The sequence below is a fragment of the Mytilus galloprovincialis genome, chromosome 14, assembly GCF_965363235.1.
Source record: "Mytilus galloprovincialis chromosome 14, xbMytGall1.hap1.1, whole genome shotgun sequence".
In the NCBI taxonomy this organism is placed as follows: Eukaryota; Metazoa; Mollusca; class Bivalvia; order Mytilida; family Mytilidae; genus Mytilus; species Mytilus galloprovincialis.
In genome coordinates, this window is record NC_134851.1 from 61,773,502 (window position 1) to 61,800,040 (window position 26,539).

The 26,539-nt window shown below is 31.7% G+C and overlaps 1 protein-coding gene across 1 annotated transcript; it reads left to right on the forward strand.

Annotated features, from left to right (window-relative positions):
• The first annotated feature begins 8,910 nt into the window (after positions 1–8,910).
• Positions 8,911–26,287, forward strand: LOC143058263 (peptidyl-glycine alpha-amidating monooxygenase-like). Its single transcript, XM_076231734.1, has 12 exons — positions 8,911–9,047; positions 9,428–9,485; positions 12,494–12,581; positions 14,275–14,378; positions 19,640–19,717; positions 19,899–19,953; positions 21,047–21,114; positions 22,505–22,585; positions 23,689–23,768; positions 24,485–24,538; positions 25,001–25,050; positions 26,086–26,287. Exons 1-12 carry the CDS (start codon positions 8,919–8,921, stop codon positions 26,234–26,236), a joined length of 996 nt encoding a protein of 331 aa, XP_076087849.1. The 5' UTR covers positions 8,911–8,918; the 3' UTR covers positions 26,237–26,287.
• The last annotated feature ends 252 nt before the right edge of the window (positions 26,288–26,539 follow it).

Consider the following 26,539-nt stretch of genomic DNA (forward strand, 5'->3'; position numbering starts at 1 on the left):
GAATGAGCAACACAACGTCCGCTTAAAACAGGGGTTGAACTCATGTGTCCCGGAAGGGTACGCAGTACCTGTTCCACATATGGTACTTGTCGTATTGCAGAAGCAAGTTAAATCTTGTGATAAGTTCATTTCGCTGATGTCACATCCAAGAATATGATGAGGGGATTATTATCGCGTTGAACGGAATATATCCGTTGACATATGTGACAAAAAAATTATAATACAGCAAATTAAACGATGATGAACATTGTAAATGACCCTTACAAGTTTACGTTTGTTGTATTCGCATAACGAAACATGAACAATTTATTTGGAAAACCAAATCACTGTAAGGTATACATATCTATTGGTAAGTTCTAGAGTAACATTTTCCTGGAGAGGCTTTCGTGAGAAAGTAATTGTTCTATATAATTATTCAACTACATTTCGAATGAAGGCAGATTGATACACGAGGAAGATATTATATTAAACGATTTAGCTAATTTTACCACACTTCATGTTTCCTTGATTAACGCTAGAATGTTTTGATTGAGGTAATTCGCAATTATAATTAGTAATAGGTCCAGTATTTTTAGTATTATAATTTTCAATTATTTAAACAGCTACAAAAAGGTACAGATCTATCTGGTTGTATATACCCAAACTTGACCTCAATTAAAATGTGTACAAGTCTACTTGTTTCCTTGATGAGTTACATGTCCCTGCTGCAAAATAATAGGTAAACAAATGTGTATTTGTCTTAAAAAAACAACGTTGTTCTAATATTCGTAAGCGGAATATACTAGTATCTGGAATATAGAAAAACAAAAATAAAATACGAAAAAAGTAAAGCTTTGTGTTTTAACCATTGATAGTAAAATAAAATAAAATAAATTGAAAGAATATCAATTCAAGTATAAATATTACTCACGATTTGCTACCTGCAATTCCTGAAAATTATCTATTGTACCTCCTGGTGCTGCCCGTGAATCTCCAGGAATCTAAAGAATATGTTAAGCTCTATATTATTTTCTTAAATAAGGCTTAGTAAGATGTCTGCTGTAAAAAAAATAATAAGGTCGCTAATTGTAATTTATCGTGATAAGAAAAGTTCAACTATTATCTCGAATCAACCATAATCCGTTGAAAATTATCACTTAGACCCAACAGCATTCATTATACACACATCGTTTTGCTCATACAGTAAAAATGTAGCTAGTGGCTTTTTAAAATTTCACAATTTGGAAAAACGTTGAGTATCTGTACTGTATCTTAGTTTTAATCATTCAATCTTTGATTATATAACTGAAGTAAACAAACGCACCATAGATACCAGGATTGAAATTTTATATTTACGCCAGACGCATGTTTTGTCTACAAAAGACTCATCAGTGACGCTCAAATAAAAAATGTAATACAATGGCCAAATAAAGTACGAATTTGAAGAGCATTTAAAACCAAATTTCCTAAAAATTTTGCCTAATAAAAGATGGATTAAAATAAGTAAAATTTAGATTTCTTTTCATTCCTATTTAAGAATGTTGAAGTATTTGAATGGCAAATACGTTCTAATTACAATGCTACACAAGTTTTCAGTCAACTTTTATATCTAAGTTCGTGTTTAAATTGTTCAATTTTGTTAATTTAGTATAAGAAAGAAATATCTGTAGCATTAATTGTAGAAAGTCTTTAAGTAAAAGCCTTTAAAGTAAATTAAAGGATATGTGAGAAAGGGATAATTAAACTAAATAGTGAAAAACGAACTGATTTTTATAAAAAAAAAAAATATCAGACAATAGTATTCAAAACAGACATAGAAAAGTAAAAACTTAAAATACTTTAACATGTACAAACAAACGTGCCCAAATACAACTGTAAAGCTCAAGCTTGGCAGATCTAAGGAGACCATGAATATTAACAAAACTGTTCTTATTAAAGGTGAAATGCAATCGAATAGGACAGTTTCATACATTGAAGCACAAGAAAGTATTCTTCTGTATTATCAATGGTTATATTGTTCAATATGCGAAATACAGCAAATAGATGTTATTTAACATGTTTAAGTTGGTACTTACTGGTTGTAATTGGCCAACTGAAATTACAAAATGTCTTTAAATAGGTAATATCGTCACTATCGTAGTATTCAAATGGTTTCACAGACATGTGAGTTTGATACACAAATTACACTTGATCATTGTCTCTTCCGTGGCAGTGTCTATATTAACACCACTGGGTCGATGCCACTGCTGGTGGACGTTTCGTCGGCGAGGATATCAACAGCCCAGTTGTCAGATCTTCGGTATTGACATAAATATCAATAATATGGTATTATTTATAAATTTCCTGTTAACAAAACGATGATTTTTTTTGAAAACTCAGGATTTTATTGTCTCAGGCATAGATTACCTTAGCCGTATTCGCCACTACTTTTGGGAATATTTGGTCCTCGACGCTCTTCAACTTTGTACTTGTTTGGCTTCATAACTTTTTTGATCTGAGCGTCACTGATTAGTCTCATGTAGACGAAACGCGCGTCTGGCGTATTAAATTATAATCCTGATACCTTTGATAACTATTACATCACTGGATCGATGCAAATGATGATAGACGTTTCGTCCCCGAAGGTATCACCAGTTTTCAAATCTTCGGTGTGGACATGAATATCAATAATATTGTCATTTTTATAAATGTCCTGTTTACAAAACGATAAATTTACCGAAAACTACAGATTTTGTTATCCAAGGCATAGACTACCCTAGTCGTCTTCGCCACAACTTTCGGGGATTTAAGTTCCTCAACGCTTTTCAACTTCAGCTTCATAACTATTTTGATCTGAGCGTCACTAATGAGTCTTATGAAGACAAAACGCGCGTCTGGCGTTATTAATTATAATCCTGATACCTTTGATAACTATCTATATGCCTGGTTAATCAATAAAATGTCAGTAATAGTACGACAAAAGTTACTTACAGAAAAAAGAAAAACAAAAACAAAAAGAAATGATTCGAAGACTGAAGATAAATGACAAAGGACAAACAACAATATCAAATTATTAACTAGAAGACTCAGGTACACGAAAACCAAAAAGTAGAGGTTGAGCTCGTGTGTCCTGGAAAATGAAGAACCCACCATGTTGATCAAGCAAATTAAAATCCTTCCACTAGTCACCTTCGTTCACGTCTCATCCAATATGAGGACGGGATTGAAATTGCAACAAAAGATCCATTGCCGTCAATTAAATAAGTATGGCGTTTCCATGGTAAATAAACTCATCATCGATACAAGGATTAAAGGAGTAGGGGCAATAAGGCCCTTATTTGGCCCAACAATTACTGCAAATTTAAATGTTATCAAATATATTCTTCAATAACTGAAAACCGTACTACAGTACAAGGTACTCAGAGAAACAAAACAAATTTGACATTGAACAAGTTTCCATGTCAACAAATCATAATTTAGTTTACATATTTTGTAAAATTTCGTGATTTTCTTGTTTTTTACAAATTTTATGTATATTTTAGATTGAAAAAGTTTTTGCGCCCCCAAGAAACAACTTTATATTTGGTGGGATTATGTCAATAGTAATAATAAAGCTGCTGTTAAATTATTTTGTTGTTTCTAAAAATGTTGCCAAGTACATTTAAGGTAATCTATTTCTGAGGTAGAAAAGACTAAGTATTTCAAAAATCAAAAGTTTTGTAAACAGTTAATCTATAAATATGACAATATCAATGATAAGTCATGTCAGCACAGAAATGATGACTACTGGGCTGGTTATACCCTCGAAGAATTAAAACTTCAAAAGCAGTGACATCGAACCAGTAGCAGTTAATAAACTCATCATAGATACCAGGATTAAATTTGTATATACGCCAGACACGCGTTAGTCTACAAAATATTCATCAGTGACGCTCAAATAAAAAAAATAAAAAGGCCAAATAAAGTTCAAAGTTAAAGAGCATTTAGGATTTAAGTTCCTAAAAGTTTGGCCAATTACAGGTAAGGTAATCTATTCCTGAGGTAGGAAAGCCATTGTAATTCAAAATTTCAAAAGTTTTGTAAACAGTTAATTCATAAATATGGCCATATCAAAGAAAATTCATGTCAGCAGAGATGAGCTGACTACTGGGCTGGTGATACCTTTTGGGAATTGAAACTCCATGTTTAAGAGCTGTATATGACAGGAGACCGTACATTGGTTTGAGATCGTCGTTACATTTACATGTTCTATCCAACCAAGTAGTCATGGCAAAGGAAGAAGCCTACATAGTTTCCAAGATCATTAAATTGAGTTATATTTTACTAAAATTTAGTAGAATATTTTAAAACATAATGTACAAGACATGCATCTAAATATATTTAAGAAGGTATATATATCAAAAATATTCATCGTACAATGCTCAAGTCAGGTTTAAGTGCTGTAAATGACAGAAGATCGTACATCGGTTTGAGATCGTCGTTAAATTAACATTTTTGCTCTGAAATTTAGTACCAAGTATTACATAGGAATTATGCTGTACTAATGTTAAAGTAGTCTCAATAAAATGAAAAAAAGTCCGGAGATATTTATTCTGGAGAAAATGTAAACTGAGCTTACCTGTTATGCTCTCATTTAGATTTTAAAAAAGGTGTTGATTTGAGATCTTTTGAAAATATTTTTTTAAAATACTTTTTTCTAACATATATTTTATGTTTATTATGTGTTTTTTTTTTTTATCTAACTTGACAAACGTTCAAAAATTTATCTACGGTATCAGCATGGCTTATACTAATTACCAGGGTAGTGTTAAAGTGACACATTCGACTTCCTGGCATTTTTGTTAATTGAATACACAATGAACAACATACATGAGTGATTGCGACTGAACCAGGTGTGCACAGGTATAATTTATAAATTATGCCATTATGATACCAACATTATAAACTGTCCGTGATATACAGCATGTGTTCATCTGTGTGTCACGGTTCTACGAATATTATATAACATATACGTATAAAGGGATAAAATGTTATTTCAAGCTGTTTCCCGCGGTTCCAAACTTATCGTTAAGCTTTTTCCCCCTTTAAAATGTTAATAAAAATACCCACCAGTCTTAATTACAGATTGAATTCAAGATTATTGTTCAGATTGTACAAAATAGAAGCTAGGACAATTCGGAAATAAATATACATACGAAGTTAAGATTCAGACCCGACATCTCCTTGACTTGTATCACTTGGGGGAAACAACATTTAAGACCGGTTAAGAATAGGTATAGGCCTAATCCCCATGTTATCTATTTTCAATTTTGATATTATTTATATTTCATTACCTATCCTTTAGTTTTCTATAAGTTGTTCATGTTGTTAGTCCTGTTGTTTCTAATCAGTATATTCCGTTTATACCTCACATATGGTAACGGAAACATTTTTCATTTATCAAGGTCATTGACTATTTGTCTTGTAATTTTTTGTAAAACATTCGGAATGCATTTGTATCATTCAAAATATGTTCCATATCGTATATGCTAACCATTCCACGAAAACTTGTTGGATTACCCCCTCATCTTTTCCCGATTTTTCGGAAGTTAAATTAAGCTATGATTTCATTTTCACTCTAGTAAAATATTGTTATTTTTCAAAATGAATGTCGGGTACTTCGAAACACTCATCATGACCTCCTGACTGTACTCAGGACTCTTTATGGTTGTCGGGACGAACGTATATATTCGTTTAAACTGTTTATTTTCATTGGTTCAGTTTGGTATATTTTGAACCTAATACTATATTGTATCGTTTATTTGCGTAATTCTCTGTCTTGAATGTTGTACTGTGTTGCTGTCATGTAATATTGTCATTTTAGTGTTATATTTAACATTGCCATAAAAGTGTGAGGTTTGGCTAGCCACAAAACCAGGTTCAACCCACCATTTTTATTCTTAAAATGTCCTGTACCGAGTCAGGATCAACCCACCATTTTTATTCTTGAAATGTCCTTTACCGAGTCAGGAAAATTGCTATTATTATATTATAGTTCGTTTCTGTGTGTGGTACATTTTAGTGTTTCTGTTGTGTCGTAATTCTCCTCTTATATTTGATGTGCTTCTCTTAGTTTTATTTTGTAACCCGGATTAGCTTTTTTCTCAATCAATTTTAGAATTTCGAAAAGTTGGATACTTCTGTTGCCTTTATTGAAAACGAACTTCGAGAGATATCTATTTTTTTCATTTAAAAAGATGAGGGCACGTGTCACCGATTATTTAACTTCTCAGCTGTGAATGATCCAATCCACAAAATCTATTGGATTATTCTTATTCTTTATGAATATTATGTTATTTAATAAAACAGTATATTAAATCAAATTACATTACACACTTTTCACGATACTTCAAAGTTGTTTTAGAAAGGTTTTTTGTTATTCAGTTTACTTTATGCTTTGTGCATTTTAACGATCATTAAGAAAAATTTAAGAAGAAAATAACTTTCAATGCATTTTAATATAGTTTCTCGAATGATATTTATACAATAGTTATCAAAAGTACTAGGATTATAATTTAGTACACCAGACGCGCGTTTCGTCTACATAAGACTCATTAGTGACGCTCATATCAAAATATGTATAAAGCCAAACAAGTACAAAGTTGAAGAGCATTGAGGATCTAAAATTCCAAAAAGTTGTGCCAAATACGACTAACGTAATCTATGCCTGGAATAAGAAAATCCTTAGTTTTTCGTAAAATTCAAAGTTTTGAAAACAGGAAATTTATAAAAATGACCATATTATTGATATTCATGTCAACACCTAAATGTTGACTACTGGGCTGGTGATACCACGGGGACGAAACGTCCACCAGCAGTGGCATCGACCCAGTGGTGTAAATAGTTATCAAAGGTACCAGGATTATAATTACAAAATATTAGTCAATATCGTTACTTAAGTCTAATTCAAAACAGATTTTACGGCATTGTTTAAAACAATGTTTCCAGTGGAAATGCTGTTAGGCGGAACACATATACGTTGACAACAGTACGTACGTTTTTATTACATTCGACTAAATATAATTTTTAGCAATATAATGGATACATTTTCATAAAATAGCACTAAGTACATTCTTATAACATTACTCTAGTACACTATACGCACAACTGAAGCATAGCACTAGGATGATCCTGTAGTAAATGCACTGTGTACTTTAACATGCTATTGACATTGCTTATATTATATATACCACAATTATCAGATAACTATTATTCGCGGAGTATCAAATCATTCATTTCTTACCCTAAGACATAACTAAATCTTTAAATTATCATAGAGAATGTTCAGACCTTAATATTAGTAAATAAATTTACAATATTTCATGATTCCATGTAATTTCGAATCCCAAATTTTACCCCAGAATATACTATATACATACCACCAGCTACTGATGAAATAAGAAGTCCTGTCAATATCAAAGCAATCATGATGATCCAAAGCTGTATAATGTTGTCAGATAAAATTGTTGGTTAGTCTTTTATATATGCACCTAATCACTAATCAGTATGAACTTACCATAGTTCATCAATGTTATCTATTTTCAATGACACAAGAACGTTTACTTATGTCCAACCACTACTACGATAATAAAATGAAACTAGTTAAAAAGACATTTGAAATTCAACATGAGACAATTAACAATACAATATCATACTCATACTAAAATACAATACAATACAATACAATATGCTTTATTTCAAACACACTCAGTCACATTAACATGTGAAATAAGAGGTAAATTACAAAATGCAATGCGTAGAAAAATATTTGAAACAAACATTCTCATCAACATGATATAATCCGCATTTCAATAATTACAAAAACACTTAAATAAACTCAATGATAACAATGTGAAAACTGATCCCTATTTTAATGATTCTTATAGTTTGTTGTCATGTTGCCTGCTACATCATTCTGCAGGGCTAGATAATGATTGGGTTATCCACAAACATGTGTAACTCTGCCTAATTAGATATTTTCCGATCCCAAGTATCGAGCCTGTAATTCAGTGCATGTCGTTTGTTACATTGTATCATACATCTCATATTTTGTTTGCGTTTATTGGTTTGTACTGGTCGGTATTTTTGTTCTCGTTTGAGCTGTGATTTTAGTCCATTCAAGGTTGTTATGAGCATTGGGTTTTGTTCGTTGTTGTTCTCATGGACAATCATACCACATGTTCATATATTTCAATTACCGACTTTGGGTCAAACAGAATATATTCAAAACAACATAAAATATGTATTCAAATTACGTTTACTAGTTGTTATATTACCATAAATAAGTTTATCTTCTTTGCTCATTCTTCCGCTTTATAAAAGAGACATGGTCTATACTTTCGTAAAAAAAATCTTTTGCAATAGCTTGAAGAACTAAAATTCGTAAGATTAAACATAATGAACACCCTTAAAACCAGAGGAGTGAAGAACATGATTTTAATACAAGTTGATGGTTCATCGACCATGCTTAATTATAAGCCTTATATCAAATGTTTTTCAACTGCTAAATCGCCAGGCCAGCATGAAAATTAATTGATGCCTTCATTGTCTGTGAATGTACTGCTGATACAAAGTGTAAAATAATATTTGAAAATATTGTACGAGCATACATCGCGATTGTTAGATTCAACACATTCTAGGTGTACCGATTTTCGAATCGTCGTTTATTTTACTTTTGAAATTTTTGTCTAAATTGCGACGTAAATATTACAAGGACAAAGTGTGGGTTTGGTGCACTAAATAATAGGCTGTAATCTTTTTTTTATTTGTAAGCACTGAAATATTCTTCGTAGTAATGATTGATATCGCCAGATGGTTGTTTCACTTCCTCCACTACTATGATATGAATTGTTTTGTTTGGCTGTCGATAACGTCATAAGTCCATTTAAGTTTATTTTATAAACGCAGTATTATTCTTAATCATGGCGGATTCATTCAATACAGAAATTTTACCGTTAAATGCATGTATTATTGTTCTTTTATGGCCGTTATGCTGTTCTGGTGAAATATTTGAAATGTTTATGGAAATGCCAATTACCAATATAGAAAAGGTATTTTGTTTTCATTGTATTTGTTTTCCCTTTTATTTCATAATCAAATGCTTAAAAGGAACCCAATTTTGATGGGAATATGTAACGCAATCAAGATGACAGTACGGCAACAAGCTCACCCAGTCTAATAAAAAAAGACTAGCAGTTGACACATAAATGTGTAATTAGTACACACCGTCATTAAAATAGTCGAAAGTTATCTCAGGTGATCTGGATAGTTAAACATTGAAAAGAAAATCTATCAAACCGCTACACGTATTTAAAAATTCCCTGACATATATGTTTTAATTAAAAATATTTGTTTTGACAACTTACACGTCTTTAATTTAAATAAATTTACGCCTACTATCTATTTACATCTGTTTTTCCATATTTTGTAGAACGATACATATATATGTACAGCTTTCAAGCTGAACGATGTTGACAGCATGTTTTACCGTAAGTTGTTTGAAGTTTAATCATCAATATTGTATGAGTATGGACAAATTTGGAACTGTTCTTGACTTCATAATACGTATATAATGGTATAGTTGAAAGAATAGAAAAAACTAACAATGTCGAACAAAGTACGTAAATTTTATACTTGTAAAATATTGAGCTTTATATCATTCCGAGTCAACTGAATGTCTGTAACAGACAAATACCATTCATTTGGCAAACAACAACCATTAAAAGACTGAGACGAATGAGGCTTTTAACTAGTGGTATAAGTTCTTTGTCATTCACTGTATGTATTAGGGAAGAGAGTATAACGATAATGATTTCATTTTGAAAAATATGATTCACTAACATATTTCTGTACAATAAACTTCAAAACTACACCAAATTAAACACAAATAAAGATTTAAAAAATAATTCAAGCCCAAAAGAATTATTTCGATTCTAATAGGACAAATACAGCAATTCTTTTGAAACGAAGCGCTCTAGGTAGAAGTCAATATTGGCCGTTCCCTTAAATAAAGGCACTATTAAATTGGCGTGAAAAACCGAGCACACTGAATTAGTGACATGCTTGCTTAAACTGTTTACAATAACGTATTTAGACAGTTTTTGAGGAATTAAAATGATAATGTACTTACAGGGTTTCCCCTGGGTCAATTATTTTTTTCGCCACCTCTTTCGCCAAAACAATATATTTTTCGCCACTTTATTATTTTTTCGCCAAGTAAGATATAACTATATTTTTCTTTAAAGATTTACCTTTTTTTCTTACACCCCACCCCCTTTTTCCCTTAAATGAGGTGATTTTGCCCAATTGTGTCTATGATTATTCTAGAGTCTACATTTAATGAATAAACACTAAACATTTACTTTAAAACAACAGATTTTTTTTTTAACATAAAAGGGAAAAATATTAATTGAATTTTAAACAACTTTTCTAAATGAGGGGGCCACTATACTTTTAATAATAAAGAAGATATAAGTCCTGGAATACAACAACATTAATGGACAGGTTTTGATTATATAATACCAGTATAGTTCATAGGGAAAGTTTCTTTAAAAGAAAAATATTGATGTGCCCTTTAATTTTGTACTAAGAAGTGGTTTTTACAACAAAACAAAAGCTTTTATCACATGATATTTTGATCCCTCATTTCATGTGTAGTCATAACATTGAAGGGCTACTCTCATTCAAGGGGTTGTTCCCAACCTTTTGGATAGATTTCTTCATAACGACAGGTTTCATTTTTTGACCATCGTAAATAAAAAAGTTGAGACGTAAAACTATGCTTGAAACACACGTGTCACTCAAACGACTTTAAAGTAGTCTCCCTAATCAAATACCTATATTAAAGTCAAAGGATAATTAAAGTTTTAAATCGGAGATTTTTCTTGTTTTTGAAAATCTTTCGTCACAACAACAGCTATCTTTTCTAAACTATCTTTAAAAAGAGAGGAGACGTCAAAAGTTTGCTTCAAACACGTGCGTCGCAAAGTGGTAAATAAATTCTGTATGTGACATTTAGCGGAAGCCATTTAACCATATCATTTTTTCAAACAATTCAATCAACACCTTTATTAATTAGTCCTTTGTTGTCGATAGCTATAAAATTCAATCAGCTGATTATTGATTTTTTGTCCAAATCTTAATGATGTCAAGGTGAATTCCGAGAATTGTCTGATAGGTAAAGTCCGAGAAACTCGAAAAAAGTAAATAAACAAGATGGAGGAAAATAAATCGTTCTATATATTTCTTTCGCCAAATTCTTTCGCAAATGACGAATTTTTATCGCCACAATTATTATTTTTTATACCGCCAGCGGAAACCCTGTGTACTTATATGTCTTATATGTTTAAAAAAAAGATATGACTTAAAACACATTTTAGCAATGTTTGGTAATGTTGCTTTGTTGTGATCATTTTCTGTTTCACAAGCGTGTGTTTTCCGTAAAATGCTGATGATTTCACGTCATCGTTCTATGACGTCGGGAAACTCATTCATAAAAAAGCATATGACGTTGGAGTACGATCGGAACAGCCTAGACAAATATATTCATATTTAGCACGGGTGTATACTCAAATTGTTAGAAGAACGTCATGTTAAGAATATAAAGATAATATATTATAAATATAAATAATGATTTATAAACAAGTCGAAATTGAAAACTACGTTTAAACCTATGATTGCGTTGGATAAAAACCGTATTTCTTATACGTGTGCATGTAAAACAAATTTCGTTATAAGAGGGTCTAAATACAGCACAAACAACATTTTCAAAAAGACCAAAAAAGTTAAAAAGTATGTGTTAGCAAAACGCATTATGACTAATAAATTGATCACAAGATGTCAAAAAATGGATCTTAATATTAATTTAATACAAAACCGAAAACAACAAACTTGCGGCAAAGATGTTATACCACAAACATAAGGTGCAAAACATTTTTGTTCACCAGATTCGAATTTCGACGATAAATTTCTCTTCAGTAATGTTAGGGATCGAATACATATAAACCCCCTCTCGGGGAGGAGGTGAAATAATCAGATCTACTCTAACATTGTAATGTCGACGTAGTAGGCACTTTATCATATTCTGAGTCCTGGTATCTTTTCGTTAGAAATCCAATGGACAAGGTATAAATGTATGCTTCTAAAAATAGAATGGCATCCTTTAAATATAATGCACAGATGAGTAGGTGATCAATCCTTTACACTTATATACTTCAAGTATTGTGTTAGATGTCATTGTTCTATAGCTACGATAAGGTAACAACTCTCGAAACGAAAGCTGGTTTTATCAGCAATATGTTGAGGGGGAAGAACGCATTTGCGCAATGCTTGGCGACATTGTCGTAAAGGTGAGAACTGAATAATACAGGATCCAGTCCTACTCGACGAAGGAGAAAAAGAATCAGATCTTCTAGAACAATGCGAGATCCATTTTCAGGGTACTTTATGAATTTAACTATACTTCAACATACACAATTTCTATTAATTATATTTTTAGAGAGCTTGAATTTTACTGTAGACGAAAAACGAGTTCACCATTTAGCCACAGGTTTCTGTGAACAACCGGCACGGCCAGATTCGTCTTGGTATGACATTTTTTGTTCTATTATATCACAGCTCCTTTGTTCTACCAGGGGTGATCTGAGCCGGATCACTCCTACCAGATCACCCCAGCTGGATTTTCCTTGTTCTGCATGCTTTTCTTTGTTCTTTAACATTTTAGCGGGAATGTTAAATCCACTATAAAACTTAGAAATATTTATACGGAAAAGACTCAAATTTGTGTTGAAAATATCCAGTGTCTGTGCTTGGATTCGAACTCAAGACCTTTACCATATAACTCTACGAATTAAGCATCTATACCAGGACTATTGGATACTAACTCACAGTAATTTAAAATATTTAATGAAAACAAGATAACTCGCCCCACATCAATTTGCATCACTTTTTAACTAGCTCGATCCACTTTTGAAAAAAAACGACCCACTCTAGTACTATCTAAGTGAAGTCTGTCTCTGATAAATGGGGTAAGTTGTCACGACTAAATTCATCTTGGATTTTCTATTTTTCATAAGTGGGACAGACCTTTATTGAATGGGATTTTAACACATTTCATAAGTGTGTCGAGTTGGTAAACAAGAGTGGGGCGATTAAGTGTGGGACCGATTGGCCAATAGGGTGGGTTGATAGGGTTTCGTATTTGAATATCGTGTACGGGGGTCATTTAGGGTATATATTATATAGTAATATATTAAGTATATTTTGATAGTTGTGTGGCGGTCTAAACTAGATTTAATAAATTGTAAATAGTTTTTCATATAATCTAGAACAGCTGGGATGTAAAATATTTATCCCATTCGGATATGGTGTGTCAGTGTAAGATCAACTTCTGGACTTATTAATATTTAGAATTTTAGGCTTCACAGTGATGTTTTCTGTTTTTTAAACAAATCTTATTGTTATTTATTTGACGTCTGTATATCTTTTGGAAAGGTATAACGTATTGCAACAATTGCCTATCTACGGCATTCGCGACTCTAAAAGTAGTTTTTTTTAAGGAATAAATCCAAAAATATGTTTCTCTATTTGTTTTTTTGCAACTGCTTTGTTGTCTAACACTAATAGATAAAAGTAAATAACTTCTATCAAATTCTAATTATATTCATATCAATTACCGATTTGTGTCTGCACCATTAAAGCATCTACTGTGTGATATTGAAGTCAATTATCTCATCATTATCTTAAGTCGGAGTTTTTTTAGCTGTTTTGACTACACTTTGTTTTGTCTTTTTTGGTTGATAGCTCTCCATCATTTTGATAAGCTTTGGATTTTCAAATATTTTGACATCGAGCAATAATGGTCGAATTTCGCACCTGGTGCAGAAAAATTGATACCGTTTAGATAACTGCCGTTGTGCTGATATGTAAGGAGGTTAACACAATCACAATAGCCAGTACTTCGGTACTGTTTTGAAAATACGGATGTTGTGTTATTAAGCTTTACCTTTTACAACATGTTTGAAATGCTTCAAAATTACGGAATTTATCACCCTCATGCAAAGCTCTGATTCCTCCCCGGCTTTCACTAAACTTTTTGTCCTTTTTGGTTTATAGCTCTTCATTCTATTAGCTTTGATTTTTCAAATAATTTGGACTCAGGCAATACTGAAAAAACATTGATTGTCGAAATTCCAATCTGGTGCTAATGCTAAAAAGTTAGTACCGTTTATGATGTTATTTTTAAAAGGTTTGACGTGTTAAATTTATTCATAAATGTAGGGATTGTACTGACAAAGTTGGACACCACTGTACCGGAGCCACTGTTAACGTTGCCGGATGGGATGATTACACCAGGGAAGAGGGACAGCTACATCTTCCAACTGGTATAGTTTGTTTACTCATATTATAATTCTTAATCGATTTATCCCTTTCCTGACCTGTTGATTATTTTTATTTAATCAACGTGTGGTTTGGTTCCATTATGACATAACATTTTTTGCTTTAATCTAAAATTCTGTTTGTGACTTTATGTAAAAGGCGACCATGCTACGTCGAAAGAAAACATCTTTTTTACAGGTTGTTCAAGAAAAGGATTTAGATTATCTGCATATTGTGTAAAATCATCAGAGAAACAGATTCCACCATCAAATATCGTGTGATACGATATTTATCCACTGTCGACAGTTAAATTTTAAATATTGAAAACGCTCGGCGAGCGTCGCGTTTAAAATGTGAAATTCTAACTGTCTCGGGTGGATAAATTTCGTATCAAATTCGATGCAGTTATAGAATCTATATATAATAATTTTCACCAACAAAATATTTCCAACAATTCTTTCTGGATGGTGAGCGTAAAACTTAATAAGTGTCCATTTTATTCGTTTAACCTTATAACTCAGTTTGAGTTGTTCATGTGTAAGGATCACAACTAAAGTAATGAAGTCTGTTTCTAGTGTGCACGAGCGTAAGGTATTAACTAAGATAGTTACACGCTATCCGATAAAGCACTGGCTATTTTATTGGCAATTTGAAATTTTAAAAGTTCAAATTAATGCGCTTGTCAAAGATTCCTGTTCAATCGTTCATATGTGCTATAATTGTGGAAATGGTAAAGTTATAAAGCAGACATTCTCGGTTATCTAGATATAGGAAGATGTGGTGTGAGTGCCAATGGGACAACTCTCCAGCCAAATAACAATTTAAAAAAGTAAACCATTATAGGTCAATGTACGGCCTTCAACACGGAGCCTTGGCTCACACCGAACAACAAGCTATAAAGGTCCCCAAAATTATAAGTATAAAACCATTCAAACTGGAAACTCAACGGTCTAATCTTTATAAAAATCGAGAAACGAGAAACACGTAAACATAACATAAACAAACGACAACTACTGTATATCAGATTCCTGACTTAGGACAGGTGCAAACATTTGCAGCGGGATTAAACGTTTTAATGGTACCAAACCATCTCCCTTTTTCTGAAACAATAGCATAACATCACAGCATAGAAAAACACACGATAAAATATCAATTGGCAGGCTTAACTAAATCAAGAAACGTAAATCAATACACTATGAACGAATAAATTTGATATGCGATATCTGAATGCAAATGCACAGTTAATAAAATATTAGGGACAACCATTTAAGGCCAAACAGCAAACAAACAAGTCCAAACAAAGCCATGGCAAGACAACACTGCGAAATATCTAACCCTTCCAAAATTATCACTTTTGAAAAAAAAACGGTTTTAATAATACAGGTAAATCTTGAAGTTTATACAAATGTAGTAAGTGAAAATTAGAAGATATTCCAAATAATCAAAGCTGGTATATAGACAAGATCCATATTAATATAAAATAACAAAAAAGCATTATAAACAGTATCAACAGGTCGAATTAACAAGAATAACATTAACGGTACCATTTTTTCTGCACCAGGTGCGCATTTCGACAAAACATGTCTCTTCAGTGAGAAAATACGATTTGAAAGTACTCGCAGTTACTGTAAGCTAGTTAAAAGTCAAAAACAATTAATAATAATTAAAAAAATCATGCATCAGAAACTAAAATCAGCTAAAACACATCCCAGGGATTTAGTATTTTAACGTCATGAACAGTCACAGAAGACATGACTTGTGCAGTGCCAAAAATAAATGTATCGACAGGTAGTAGGATAGGGAGGAGCGACTTCTATAGGTTGCATTTCTGTAAATATTGACCATGAAATTTCCCATAGGAACTCCTTTTACGGCTAAAACTGTACCACTTTTACTATGAAGTTTAAAAAAAAAATCTTATCCTAGAATTGAAAGTTCATTTGCACCACAATTTTTTTCAAAGGTCAAAATATAGGGCTGTGCGTCATATTTTCAACGTTTATATGCCCTGAACTTCTCAGAGTTTAAACTTACACTAATTTTCTTAACTACCCCTACCTCGAATGAAAGGTTACCACAGATTTCAATGTAAACAATATGCACGTGTTTGTTTACTTGTTACATTCCCAAGTTCTGTCTTTGCGATATGGAACACAGAGATCATAACTGGGAACCAGTATGTAAACAAAATTAATTTTCTATGAATATTCAATTTCTCCCCAATAACTCTTACTTATAAGTTGTTTAAAGGTTCGAGAAGTTTACACGGATCACATAGTGATTTCCTCGCTCTAAGTACAATATTACCATAAAATTTAGGATGTGAAATACCATTTTGAATAAGTTTTCACAGCCATATTTACTAATCAAATCTTTGTATCTATGAAAGAATTTAGTAAAAGTTTTATGTAATTTATTGCATCGAAATCCCTGACACAATAATTTCCCAGTGATATATTGATTAAGTTCGTTAATCTATGACACCAGAACACTCACGGGCAAACCGAACGAGTTGGGATGTATAAACACCGTATGATGGAGCCAAAGGCACATCGCCGTTTAAAAAAGGAAAATTAACTATAGGAAACGAAAAATCGTCTCTTTTGTCGTAAATTTTAGTATGAGGTTTCCCGTTTGAAATTGAAATGTCTAAATCTAGAAAGGGACAACTGCTGCTGTTTATGTTAGATTTAGTTAAAGTAAGTTCTTTTGGGTAAATTTCGGAAGTATAATTAGAGAACTCTGGATTATTCAACGAAAACATATCATCCAGATAACGGTAGGTATTTTTGAATGTATCAACCAAATATAACAATGATGGGTCTTTACTGAGTTTGGTCATAAATAGAGATTCATAGCAACATAGAAATAAATCTGCTATTAAAGGGCACAATTAGTGCCCATAGGAATACCTACTACCTGACGATACACTTTATCGCCGAAACGTACATGAATGTTATCTAGCAAAACATTTAAAGCTTCAATCATATCCTCACATTTCCAGTAAGTATATCTAGCATACTTTCCTTTTTCGGTACAGAATAAGGCTTTAAACGAGTTACAGCAAATAAAATTACAATGAGGTTTTTCGAAAGACCATTTTATCAAATACAAAAACTTGATAAAATTGCGTGGAAGTGTAGTGTACAGAGTAGAAAAATCATAACTGTCAACATAATTATAAGGACCATCAAAAGCATGTATTTTATCTAAACTCTCTAAAGAATTTTTAACAAAAATAATTAATACCATTATTTTCATAAGCTTTATTACAAAAGTTAATAACCAGTTCTTTGATAGTAGTAAGGGAGGTAGTTAGAAGCACTGATAGACTAGTAGTAGAACACTTACTCGAAGCGGAGATGAAACGGAATTTAAATGTTTTTTGTGTAATTTTGGTAACCAATACATAGTAGGGACTTTCAAATGTTCGGAAGATGCTTTAAGCTGGGTAGTGGCAGTGGTATACTAGTTAACCATTTGACTCTCTGTGGTGCGCACTGACCTGAATGTAGAGGAATTGATAATTTCGTTTTGAAGAACTTCCGTGTAGTATATGCGTCACACCACCACTACATTATTGGCTGTCTTGTCAGTCGGTACGAACACAAACCGCTCTGCGAGTACCTTGAGTTTATTTTTTATTCTAGAAATGGGAATATCATGGTTCCTATTATTAATTTCAGAATTCTTTTCTAAATTCGAATATTAACAGTATTCATAATTTTATTCAAATAACTGTCGAAAGATTTTTTATCAGATTTTTCACGTTTGCGCCAATTTTTACAGTAGGCAGACAGAGCGTCTTTAATGACCTGACGACACTGTTTCCAATCTATTATAGATGGAAGACGGTATTTCGATCCTTTCTTTAGAAAATTTATGACCTCATGGTCTTCGAGGATGTTGAGGTCTCCTGTAATAACTTGACCATAGGGAACATATTTAAAAACTAGATGTTTCGCAGTCTCAAGTGGAAGGAACATTATTTTGTATATTGACGTCTGTTGTAATTGATGTATAATCAAAAATCAAATTGCTGTTCGTTTTTTTTTAATAAGAATACGAAATAATGGGTTGTTCCATGTTATAAACATATGGAGGTATTAAGCTATAGACAGAAGAGTCATTGAATATGCTAGACAAATTAATAAAATCATTACCTCTATTTATATATTTTGATTTCGTTTATGGTTTTCAGGTTGATCAATACTAGGAAATAGCCTGTGATGAAAAAAGGCTGTAATAATACGAGTGTATTCATAAAACGGTCTAAAAAAAAAATTTGTCACACTCCAGAAAAATAGCATACACTTTACTTATAGGTATATAACCCAGTTTGCATAATACTTGATGTCTGCCATTATTCTTTATTATAGAACACAGATCAGCAAGTGTATAATTCATACGATGTTTAATACGTTGATTACGGTTTTTGCGTTTACCATGAGACATATTATTTCGAAGTCGTTTATCAACAATATTAATGACATCGATATAAGTTTTAGATATATTCCCTTGCCCTAATATTTTATCATTTAGACCGAGAGGATAAGCTGTTTGAAGTTTTTTTTATCCAAAATAATTCGCGAACTTCGCGTGATTTTTCAAATTGCTTGTGCGATTCTCCTGGTTGTTTTTGAACGATTTCGAGGGGTTGGATTTTTATATATTTCAGATTATGATTATGCTTATCTAAACGCTGGTATACTAAACTTTTGATATGTTTTTTGGGTCTACGAAAGCGATAGAGATGTTCTTGATTTCTTTGATTTCTTTTGTAATACTCTCGTCCCGTCTGTCCCACATATTGAATACCACAGCAGGTTGGGTTCAAGTTACCACATATATTAGGTTTTGAGTTTTTCAGGTAATATCACTGGAAAAGGAGAGCTAAAATGTTCTCCCGTTCACTGTTGACCTTATAGTATTTTGAGAAGGTAATCTAAAACAGGTTAGTCATTATTTTGGCATTGCACGGAAAAATTTGTGGCTATCCACGTGCATTGCCAAAATATATCCTTATTTCAAAGAAAAATACACTGTCTTTTTGTTTTACATTTATTGTTGTATAACTTGTTCATAATCAAATTTAACATGTATAAGTATCGATGTCGATTGAATACTGGATTGAAAAAAAACAACTTCACCAACTTTCAATCGTTTAAATTAATGATGTACTGCAATGATTGAATAATATATAATAGTTTGTATCTCTATAGAAAGGTACAATTTTAGTAACATTTTGATTTGAAATTGCTTTCAGGTTTGACTGTGAAAGTAGGATCGAAAACGAAACTGAAATATTTCGTTACTGAATTACATTACACGACAGCTATACAAGGTAATATCTTATTCACTCTTTTAAAGCTAAGTTTTCCTTGAAAATCAACGTTATGAAACGAATTTCAGTTCATTATTTTCCGGATGGTTTTAAATGTATCTTAAACAGTGTATAGTTATTTGTTTTGAGTCACAGTTTGAGAAAATGGTCAAATGCATGAGATGTGTATATTTTTTGGCAGAAGACGAACAAAACAGGTCTCCAGTCACCGCAACATTGACATTGACAGACCAACCGTAAGTTTACCAGATATGATAAACTATTTTTACAAAGGAGTAAGATGAATGTCATAAATATAATTCAATTAATAGTGAAAGTACAATATCAATGTTCAATCTATTTTCATACCTCAATACCAATATTTATATCATATTTATACTTAAAACTTATATCTGAGAAATTCAAAACGGATTCATGAATTATAATTCAGTATTTAATATTGCAGAAAGAAAATGGTATTTCTACCAGCACTAATACGTATAATATGTAAAAGTCTTGTATAATTTTTAATTTTAGTTTCTTGTGTATAATTTGGAGTTTAGTATGACGTCCATTATCACTGAACTAGTATACATATTCGTTAAGGGGCAAGTTGTAAGACTCCTTAAGGTGCAGGTGTTTCTCGCTGCAATGAAAACCCATTGGTGGGCGAGTGTCTGCTCTATGGTTGTATTGTCGTCTCTTTGACACATTCCCCATTTCCATTCTCAATTTTAAAAGTTTGAATTTCAGAAACCAAATCATGTAAAAAAACAAAAACAAAAGGAATCGCATGATCTCAGTAGACATGATGAGCACCGCTCAATAATAATGTCGCAATTTGAATTAAGACACAATTGATTAAACTACAAGTGTGATAGCTATTCTGGTTAATAAAAATCTAGAATGGGAATATGATTTTGAGTTTAGCCCCCATACGTGTCGTACATGTCAGCTGCTTTGTGATGGATACCTAAAAACATATGCATTATCGATTTCAGTCGATTCAAAAGGGATTTGTAGAAGTCAAATTCTACAATTGATTGTATACGAATACACATTTATATAAATGTCACTAAAGAAAGTATTTTATACCATTTAAACAATCCATTATTTTGGTTATAAAAATCAATTCAATATTCATGCAATTTGACCTGCCAATGTTGATTGTTTCATTTTTCATTTTGTACACAATATCCAAGATATTGGTTTTCTAGTTCAAATATCTTTATAACATCTTTGTATCTAGAGTTTACCACAGGAAGTCATAAATTCTTTCTGTAATATAAACAATAAACTCGTCCTAGATACCAGGACTAAATTTTATGCATACGTGTCTTTCTTTTTCAGCACAAAATTACGATACCAGGGATATGTAATGTCAACAACTGGATATATACCAAGTAACACTGAAAAGGGTAATTACTAAATAGATCAAAACCCATCGTTAAATAAAGGCAACAGTAGTATACCGCTGTTCAAAACTCATAAATCCATGGACAAAAAACAAAATCGGGGTAACAAACTTAAACCGAGGGAAACGCATTAAATATAAGAGGAGAACAACGACATAACACTAAAATGTAACACACATAGACAAAATCCCACGAGAATAACAAATATAACATATATATATATATATATATATATAACATCAAAACCAAATACATGAATTTGGGATAGACAAATACCGTGACACGTCTTATCTTAATGCAAGATATTTTATATACTCACAATTAATATTGGTTGATTCAATTAGTGTGTGTTTTTTTTATTTAACTTTTTTTTATTATTTGTTATTAATACAATATATATAAGTTCACAGAATCATAATCGTCGTTGTGGCCTGTTATCTGATGAAATATCAATATAATCAGATTATATGTATATTATATTGATATTATACTCCTTTATGTCTGAGTCTTTTCTCTTTAAGTACTATATTCTATCATCTTAAATACTGAGTGTGGATTTTCTAAAATGGAAAATGTGACTTTGGATAGTTTTTGCTGTTCTAAATGTTCAGCCATATATCTTCGGTGGTTTGTAATCGATGAAATAGGTTTAGATATAATGGATCAACAAATTGAAAAATTCATATATGTTTGTTTAAAACCTGCTATTGTTGTCTCTTAAACACATTCCCTATTTCCATTCTCAGTTTTAAGACATGGAAATAGTATCATTTTGTTTTTATGGTGAAAAAGATTATTTTTAAATGTTGACTGATCTGCCCCAATTTTCGACTTTTCACCTATTTTGTCTGTTTGGGTTGTTCACAAATTGTTGTCAATATGATGGAATTCTATGCAACTGTCATAAATTTGAGAGGTTTAGCTAGCTGTAGAACTAGGTTAAATTTCCCTTGGAGTCCGGTATTGTTGTTATTTTAGTTTTTCATTTTGCACACAAAAAGTCATAGAAATAGAATGAAATTCAAAACAGTGTGGCTGTGACCATTGATTGACACATTAAATTCATCCATTGACTGGGACAATTTAGGTGAACGTTTTTATGTAACGACCACTGCTCACTATGTACTTTTTAAAGACACTTAAACTATGGGGTCACCAAAGATTCTCAACACCTTAATAAAGTAATTCGAAAAATTAATCAGAAATAACACGATATTTTGATCAGTTTAAATGTGTATCGTAGGTACGTCGTGAACAGTGGTCGTTACAGACAAACGTTTACGTAAATTGTCCCAGTCAATGGATGAATTTAATGTGTCAATCAATGGCCACAGCCACACTGTTTTTAATTTCATTCTATACTAGTATGCCACGTTATAATAAATCGTTGTAGGTTTCTTTGCTAGCACTGCTTGTCCATGGACTGGTCCTGCAGTGTTTGCATTTAAGTATCACGTACACACCCACCATCATGGTAAGTTTGTTTTTATTTAATTGCATAACAAAGGAATATACAAGTTTCGAGTTCGATGCATTTCTGCAAAAACTTCGGTTTTAGTGAACGTCACTCGTGCGTTTCGGTGCGTCGTGACTTCCGTTTCAATGTTGAGCGAGTGGTTGAAAAACTATAAAGCTATATTGTACGAATTATTCGGCAAATTAAATTCTCATAATTAACAATCTGCACCGCTGTCATTAGGGAATTGTGATTAAGTACCTACTTAACAACCTTCATTTCTAGTTTTTCCTGCACAATGACGATCACTAAGACGCTTGGTGAATGTTTAAAGTGCAGGGATACAGGCGAGCCCCTCTATCTGATAAATGACGTCACAAGGGCGCGTATAATTGACAAGTTTTTTCCGGTGACGGATGAACTCGAAAGTGGTCTATTGGTGATAAACTCCGGCCAACCGGACGAGTATGTGTTACAGTTCTTGTTCCACAATTAGTTCCCGTCGTGTTGTATAAATTTCAATATAATTCATTAATTTTCAATAGCTAAAAGACAGGATTGTGCTTTTGTCTTCTTTAACCTGTTAGTGGTCTTATAATATTTATAATGACAATCCATAATGTGAATCAATCCATATTTTAGAACTAAAGAGGGGGGCACAGTTTATTCCAATTGTTTCTTAAATAACGAGTCCAACAAAACAAATTTGTCAATAAAACTGTGTATCATCCTTAGTAAATGGTTTTTATTATATTGTTTGTTTGTTTTCATGATTCGTTTTTTCCTACAACATCTGTATGTTTCCCTATTTTATGAAGCACTGTATGTCTTATTAGTGAAACATGGCAAGAGTGTTATATACATGGATTGAAAAGATCAAATGTATTTTACTTTTTCAGAAATACAAATGAAAAATAAAAAAAAAATAGAAAACACCTTCAGTCTTACGTTTATTCATGTTATGGTAGTTTTCTGTCGTTTGTTGTTTTTTGGTTTTTTTTTTGTCATGGCGTAGTCAGGTTATTTCTGATTTGTGAGGTTAAATGTTTCTATAGTATTTTTTGTCTCTCTTTTTCATCATCAAATACCAAAACATTCTATTTCTTTCTTTTTTGGTTTAGGTGTCCTTGTCGAAGGTTTTCGTGTCAGAAATAAAACGTGGACACTACTTGGTAGCCACCTGAGCCTGTCGAAGACAAAGGTATTTAAACGTTTTAATTGAAAATTATGTAAAATGTATGCAATCTGCACCAAACTTGCCAGAGGTGCTCGAATCAAAACATTTGAATAAAAAAATCGATTATGAAGAGCATTTGTAGAAACACATGACTTAAAATGATAGGTGAAAATAGAACAATAGCCCGCCTGCTGAATCTCATTTTGTGTTTTATGAGCCTTGTTATAATTGTCATAATCTAATTAAACAAGACGGACTAATTATCGGACGAGCTCACAATAAAAACAAGTGCGACCCCTTAAATAAATTGTCGTACGAATATTAGAAAGTAACCACTTAATATATTAATTTGATTGACAATATATAAGATATGAAATCAGCACTAATGCTGCATAACAAACTTAAAACCTCCTTAAGTAGGGAGGTAACTTGCGACATGCATCAGGATTCGACCAACATATTCTGATTCTTATCTCCTAATTTAAATCGATGAACTTTAAAATTGCAAATAAATAAATACATTCAAACCAGATTAAGATCAAACTCAATTGGATACACTGCTAATAGAAAATACTACCATATGCAACAAAAATACAAAACAACAAACTATACCGCATACAAACATCCCAGCAATTACTTAGAGCAAGCTACATTTGTAAAATTAGTTTATTGGTTGAGTTTAAACATCCTTATCTCTTTTGTTGAATATCAATCATAATATATTTTTACATGATTTGCAGAACCATTTGAATATTCAAGGCGGACCAATTGAAATAAAACTGGGAGATATTTTGGTACGTACTTTGAATCATATATATGTTTCGTATCTTGTATTTTAACTATTATAAGTAAGACTGAAGAAGAAGTATATATTCTGCTCTCATAATTGCAATAGGGCTTCAAACTTATTCAGTTTGTTTTCTTACAATAACTGCTTGAGTGTAGAAACCGAAAAAAGAAATATTCACGTGACCACATTATCAAACTCATAAGTATCGTTAATACAAATGTTTTCTGCTTATTCTTGACACGTGGGATTATTTTAAAGATAATGTCTTATTCTATATTTGTTCCATTGCTTATTCACTGCAAATATAGCTGAAGTCTGTATGTAATACCTAGACGAAATAAAAAACGACTTTCTTTTATTCTTATTTTTTAAACATTAATCTTATAAATTGAATGTTAAATAATGGCATAACCATTCTGAACTGAGTTTACGACTTTCAAAAAATATATATACTGGTTTATTTCAGGCTGCACGATGTTTGTTCATAAATCCTTTAAATTCCAATATTAAGTTTGGGTAAGATATTTTCTTTTGTCATGTTTTGTTTAAGTATAGGATGTTACTAACTCAACATATGGTGGGGTTAATTCATTTATTTTCTATATCTAAATCTTCCTTGTTTTCCTATTTGGAAAAAAATACACAGTACATTTAATCATTTACAAGGAAATGTAAATAGTTTAAACATTTAACAATACTACTGAGAATAACTTAATATGTAAAGCGACTGGTTCGTTTTCGTTATTCGATATTCAGTAAACAACCGGCTACTAGCAGTTGGTTCGGTGTTCAAATTTCTAAGTTCAAAATGATAAAAAAAAATATTCAATAATATTTTTAAAAAGCATCATAGTTAAAATATTATGAAGTAAAAATAAATGTACGAAATCGTTTCATGGACCCTTCTAGCTGTCGTGAATTCTCAAATAAAAATCTTAGTGTAAATCGTACATTTCTCTTTATAAAATACATATTTTTATTGAAAAAAAACGAATGCAATCAAAGAATGTGCTTTTAAACAAAATGTTACTAGAAGAAACATACGATCATTCTAGTAACATTTAAAAAAATAAATAATAAAAATAAATAGGGAAAGTAAAAAAAATCACACTTGTAACTAAAAATCGCCGAAAATTCAGGAAGAGTGGCACAAGGCGATAGTAAGACTTCATAGTATTATGTGGATAGTTACTAAATATAATGATACAAATGACACCAACAGGAATTTGGGTAAACTTCTCGTGTTATATGCTTATGAAGAGCTCATTATACTAATAGCCCTGTCAATTTATCTTTAGATAGAGATTTATATATTGAAAGCCTATGATAAATGCCAAACATACATAAGTAAAACAAACTGCTAACACGGGTCCAAATCTTATTAACAATATAAGGAATCAAATTTTATTCAGTGGAAATGAGACAACGGTTCCACAGGAAATGCACAAGTAAGATACAAGTTTGGATGATTAAATTTTCAATGAAAAAAGATATATAATCATTAAATATGGTGCTAGTTAAATCTATGTAACATGTTGTTTTTAATTCCAGATCAACAGATTTCGACGAAATGTGTACTTTTCACCTTTCGTTGGGGTACCATCCGACGGACAAAGCTTATTTTGAAAATCCAACTTCATGTTCCGCAGAATCTCCTCAATTTTCTTTGTGTGATTATCCTGATATGCTGGGTAAATGTTGAAAGACAATAAATGTTTTAAAATGATTTGAATAAAATAACATGTTTTTTTAAGTATGTGCAACAGGTATCTCGTGAATAATCTAGAATATGTTCATTTGACTCCTCAGGTTTTGAATAGTATAAAAAGTTGAAATTTGAAAAATCACATGCTAATCGAATTAGACCAAACGAAACAATGTAATACCACGTATCATTCTGTCCTTCGACAAAAAAGGAAACAATATACATTAGTTTTCTCTTCTAGTTCTTTTCATACAACCTTTTCTAAATCGTAAATGTTTGATATTTTTTGAAACTGGATTA

Bases quoted from the DNA above. Each gene is read 5' to 3' on its own strand.
- LOC143058263 (XM_076231734.1), top strand. From the start codon at position 8,919: ATGGCGGATTCATTCAATACAGAAATTTTACCGTTAAATGCATGTATT. The intron at 9,486-12,493 runs GTAAGTTGTTTG...TTATATTTTTAG, and splicing joins TGTTGACAGCATGTTTTACC to AGAGCTTGAATTTTACTGTA. The intron at 22,586-23,688 runs GTAAGTTTGTTT...TTTTTGGTTTAG, and splicing joins CGTACACACCCACCATCATG to GTGTCCTTGTCGAAGGTTTT.